At 38.6% G+C, this 5,423-nt stretch overlaps 1 protein-coding gene across 1 annotated transcript; it reads right to left on the reverse strand.

Moving 5' to 3' along the window:
- LOC18775384 (galactinol synthase 2) lies at positions 2,184-4,174 on the reverse strand. Its single transcript, XM_007205440.2, has 4 exons — positions 3,460-4,174; positions 2,942-3,262; positions 2,721-2,855; positions 2,184-2,626 (listed from the first exon to the last, which is right to left on the reverse strand). Exons 1-4 carry the CDS (start codon positions 3,784-3,786, stop codon positions 2,393-2,395), a joined length of 1,017 nt encoding a protein of 338 aa, XP_007205502.1. The 5' UTR covers positions 3,787-4,174; the 3' UTR covers positions 2,184-2,392.

The following is a 5,423-nucleotide window of genomic DNA, read 5'->3' on the forward strand; positions in this document are numbered from 1 at the left end:
TCTCCACCATAATCTGTTTTGCAATTTCTTTATGTTTGGAATAAGTTGCAGAGACTCTTTGGGTTCTCTGTGTAGTTTTCACCTCTCCTTTTGTGAGAGTTTTTATCTCTCATTTGTGAGAGCTTTTCATCTCTCATTTGTGAGAGTTTTATTTGTATTGTTATGGCTTGATTTTTTCAAGCTTTATCTTTTTTTTATTATTCTAAGTTTGCAATCTTAGTTGGGATGCCTATGTCAAAGTTTCTTCGATCCTGCCTGATCGTTAGTGGAGACACATCAGATTGTCTTAATTTTGATATCAGACCACTCCGTTATTGTAATTGCCCTTTTGTGGCTAGTTTGTATCGGCCCTTTGTGGCTAGTGGCTGTTTTGGCTGAATTATGAATGCAATCATAGAATTTCTCAACCAAAAAAAAAAAAAAACACGTGACTAGGATTGTGAATCCTTTGCCAAACATGTAGCTTCAATATTCATAACATAACACAATCAAAGTTTAGTGACCATTAATAGTCTAATAATCATGCATGTAATAGCATTATAAGCAGATAACTTCTAAAACTTTTTCTAAGAAATCCAAATGGTTGGTTGCTTCTAGAAGACCTAATTCTAGTTGTGCTGGGTAGCCATTAGGTCATGCAAAGAAACCAAAGCCATAGCAATCAAAATCCTCATCTGCCTATTTTTATTAGTAAGAGGGTTCTGAGTGTTAGGCGGTGTGCTGAGTGAGTCTTCTCAGCTAGCCTCAGCCCTCGGTGTCAGAGTCTCATACCTCTACACACTGTCGTAATCCTTCGAATTCTGAGCGTAAGAAACCGGCAATTTGGACTATTGATTTAATATTGCGTTTTTTCATTAGTATTGTTACGGACACCAACTTCTTGTTCTCAATTCCTGTGATATATGACATTGCAATACTGTAATATCTTTTTGGTGTGATATAACACTTTTCGTAATTAAATTTTCTTGATTCTAATTGAAATGTAATGGTAAAACATCGCGCATGCTATTTAGCCTATTAATACATTTCCTTCTTGGTTTATTTGATTGGGGAAGAGGTTAGGGAAGATTTAATACTTCGGAGTAAAAGTATTATCTTAGTTTTAACAAAATATCAAATCACAAAATTCACGAGAATCAGTAATTAGTGTAATAATTTGAGTGAAGGCTAACACAAAGATGTCATACGAATCTCCTTTGTTGTATACGACATATCATTTGGGGCTAAGCTTAGGAATAGCAGACAAAAAAACCATAGCGGGCTTGGTTTAAACATCAGTCCAATGAACAAAATATATGAAGTTTAAGCCCAACCCAAATCAACCAATCTTAAAGTTTATGCGGCATTAAGAGTAGTATGTCAATTTGGTTTGATTTAATTAAGAACCAAGTGAAACTGCATATTCTTTATATAAATGATTCATTAACCTAAGCCTAAGTTGCCAGTATTTAAGTTACTAATTAGAAGGCCACAGAACAAAAAAAAGAAGAAAAAATTGGTTTCATCTAGCTCTGCAATCTGTTGTGCTATTGTGATTGTTGCTTCTTTTTTCATAGGTTCTTCTTTTGCAGTCTCTAACAAGACCCTGACCAAGATTTGCATCCAAAACCCAAAATCCAAAAAAAGTGTGACAAATTTACAAACTGTCCCATGCACCACCTCAGCTGACCTGCCTAAACTCTCACTAATTTCTATAGAGCTAGCAGGGAAGCAAGCTGACCAAAACCTTGAGACTTTCAAAGAGCTAAGCCACAATGCCACTGCAGCTAAGATGAAAGAGGAGTTTGATGTCTGTGTGAGATTTTACAAGGAGGTAAGGCCCCAAATCCAAGCAGCACATCTCTTGTCACAGAAGAGACAATTAGGAGAACAATTCAGCTTTGCTTCAAGCAAATGAGTTTGCATTAAGATGTTCATTAGGCATCTCTGTTGACTCACTGGAAATTAATCAGCTTCAAGAATCTATGCTTTTAAAGTTGAACACTTCGATCAGTGTGCTCTAGCGCAGCTAAATAAGTTTTAGCTGTTCGTTATCGCTTATATAAATTAGAAATAATAATAATAACTGATGAGGGTTTCCCGATATTGGTTGTTTGAACCATTCATACTCTCTGTATTGGTTTCTTGCTCAATGCTTCATATTAGTTTGTTCGAAGGTTGGCCTTCAAAGGACAAAGTGAAAGTGACAAATTGCAAATGTATATAAATTAAAAATATATTTAGAACTAAATAACAGAGGACATGAATGATCCTCTTTAGACCAAACAAAAAAAGGGTCCTTACACATAAAAAAAAATGACTCCCAAGTTAAATAATCCTAGGGAGACAAGAAAAAAAAAATCCAATACATTCTATATAGACTTCATTCTCTTTGAGAAACAGCAGGGGCCAACTAAGCAGCAGATGGGGCGGTTCTGAAATTGACAACGCCAGCCTCCGACAGAGCCGCCTTGAATGCCTGCAGGTCCACCTGGTCTGCGCCATTTCCAGCCTCGGCTGCAGCCACAATGTTCTTGAAGTCCAATGACTCGTCGTCATAAATGTCCCACCATTTCTTTACCAGCATCTTAATGTCCTCCCTCTGCATGTTCTCCTCCTTCCCAGTATACCTCCATGGCTTAGAACCCTAAACAAAAAAGAAAAAACAAAATTTAATTAGCAACTGAGATCTTAATTAGTTGTGTGATCAAGCTGTGATTAAAGTTGTGATTAGTACTCACATCAGCACAATAGTGAACAACTTTGACTTGGTCAAGCTGGATGTTCTCAGGGTGACGCCAGAGCATGGCCAACACAAGGTTGTAGTTTGAAGGGATGGGCTTGTACTTGTCCCTGAAAAACACGTTCAGAAAGTCCTGCCAAAATTGCACCAAATTTCATGTCAGATTATATAAATAAAACCCAACTGAGAGGTTTCTTTTTGTGGCGGTCCAATATTTACCTGCTCAGCGAAAGAGGTGGTGGGAGAAACTTGGAGGGTTCTGAGGAGGTCATGGTAAACGGGCAAGCTTGGCTCATACACAAACATGCCAGCGTTGAAGTAGAGAGGAGGCCTTGGGCCCAACTCAGGGGCCCACTGGACCTTGTCAGGGCACTGCTGGCAGTACCCAATCTTGTACTGTGGGCTGGAACTCCAAGTTTTCTCACAGAAGCAGTCCATCACAGCATAGAAGTAGCCATCTGGGTAGTCAAACAGGTGGTCAATGTTCTGAAAAACTTGGATGTCACCGTCCAAGTAGATCATCTTGCTGTACTCCACAAACTGCAAAAATTCATTAAAAAAATTTAGAACAAATAAAACTTAATAATCCAATTACTATAGTATTATTTTAAAAAAAATGAAAATTACTATAGTAACCTTAAAAACCTAACCGACAGGACACGCGTTGAAACCCAATAACCTAAAATAAAGAGACACGTGTAGAAAGCATGCAAACGCAGAAATGGAAATTACGTTACCTCCCAAATGCGCAGCTTGGAGTAGTTGATGACGTAGTAGGCCATGGCGAACTGAGTCTGGTTGGGCGGAGGGTACACAGGCTCGATCTCCTTCACTATGCAGCCTTGGGAGACCAGGATCTGACGGTGCTCCTTGGGGACATCTGGCAAGATGGCCACAACCAGAGGGTACTTGCTCTTCACTTTTCTTAGCCCCTTGGCCAAGCCAACCACACCCTTCACATAGTCACCGGTGCCGGCCAGGAAGGTGACGTAAGCCCTGCTGGGCCCACTGGCTGCCTTGGTGGCGGGGACCATGGTGGTGGCGGTGGTTATATCTGGAGCCATGGTGGTTGAGCTGAAGTGGGTTTTGCTAGGTAGGAAGAGAGGAAGGTTAAGGGTTTGAGGAAGTGGTTAAGGGTTTGAGGAAGTGATTAGAAGAAAAGCGCTTGTGTTTGCTTAAGAATGTTTTGAGCTTGATGTTTTGGATGATGAAGTTGAAGTGGGGGGTGGGGGGGTTTATATAGGATTTTGGGGCGGTAATTTTTTATTTTTTTAATTGATTTTGGGGTGGGGAAATTACGGGTGGGTAGGATTAATTATGGTTAAAAATGCAAGCTTATGGTAAGTAGTTAATATTACTGGTGGTCTGGGAGGAAAGTTTTGGAGGAAGATTGGTCTTGGAGTGTCGCTTTTTCCATTGGGGGCCCATTAGTCATTAACATAATATATTCAAAGATGAAAGAATCTTCCTCCTAAAATCTTCAAGGCGTTATCTAATTAAAAATCAACATCAAATTCAATGTGGTGGATTTATGCCGACAGTTAAAGAGACCAGAGGAGATTATGGCACTGGACGATGCATGACATGGGCTACAAATTAATGAAATAATAAACTGTTGATCATCCAAGTCTACGTCCACCATTTTTATTTTCATAGACGATTTTAACCTTGTATTTTTTTCATCATTACACATGCAATTCATACGAAATTGTCGAGGCTGCTTTCATGTAGTGGGGAAATTTATTATTAACCCAATATCATCTTTTAAAGTATGGGGAAATTTATTATAAAATAAATTATATATTAAAAATTTCCACTTTTTACTGAAATTAATGATTTTTTTATTTCCACGTAAAAATATCTTTATTTGTTTTTGTTTGAACATGAAAATATCTTTCTATTAAGAATAAAAAGCGCCAAAACCAATGATTTTTATTTTATAAAAAAAAATACAGGGGTAAAATGGTAATAGAAAATTAAGAAATACATATGTTTATATTTGCTCCACCACCACCGACCAGAGAGGTTGCTGTGCCAACCAAACGAAAAAGACCAAACCTCTAAATCTCCTCACACGAAACTCACCGGCTCTTTGCCACGTCGAAAAAAGCACTGAAACGTGGCACGCTCTCTGTAGACTCAAATTACTAACGCGGGGCCCGCCAATCACATCTTACCACGTAAAAACCAACTTTCACCCAAACCACCGGTCACTTTTGGGATATTCTAGTGCAGTGGGGTCCATTGGATTTTTTACGTGTCCCGCGATTGCGAGGGGAGTGACATGTGGCAGCATCCAACTTACAAGAACATAGCTACGCCACGTGGCATAAGGTAGACCGTAGACCCTCCTAGAAGCAACCAGGCACCCCTCTTTTTTATTTATTTATTTATTTATTTCTCTTTATTTCTAGTTTTGTTAGTTGGTCCGAAGTAAGACGCGTTTGAGTTTAATTAGCACAAGAAATTAAATAGGTGGGGCCAATTTGAATTAAATTAGGATAAGAGGGCCCCATTACTTCATAGGATAACGCTAACCGACCAGATCTTTTGGATAATATTTTGGGTTTTTATAGTAAAATATGTTTAAGATAATGTATTTATGGAGTGTGAACTATTGGACTATTGACTGACCTACTTGGCACGAACATAGCAGAAACTGAGAAAAGTGACTGAAAATGGCTAATTTTTCTAAAAAAGA

The sequence above is a fragment of the Prunus persica genome, chromosome G6 (genome assembly GCF_000346465.2).
Source record: "Prunus persica cultivar Lovell chromosome G6, Prunus_persica_NCBIv2, whole genome shotgun sequence".
Classification (NCBI taxonomy): Eukaryota; Viridiplantae; Streptophyta; class Magnoliopsida; order Rosales; family Rosaceae; genus Prunus; species Prunus persica.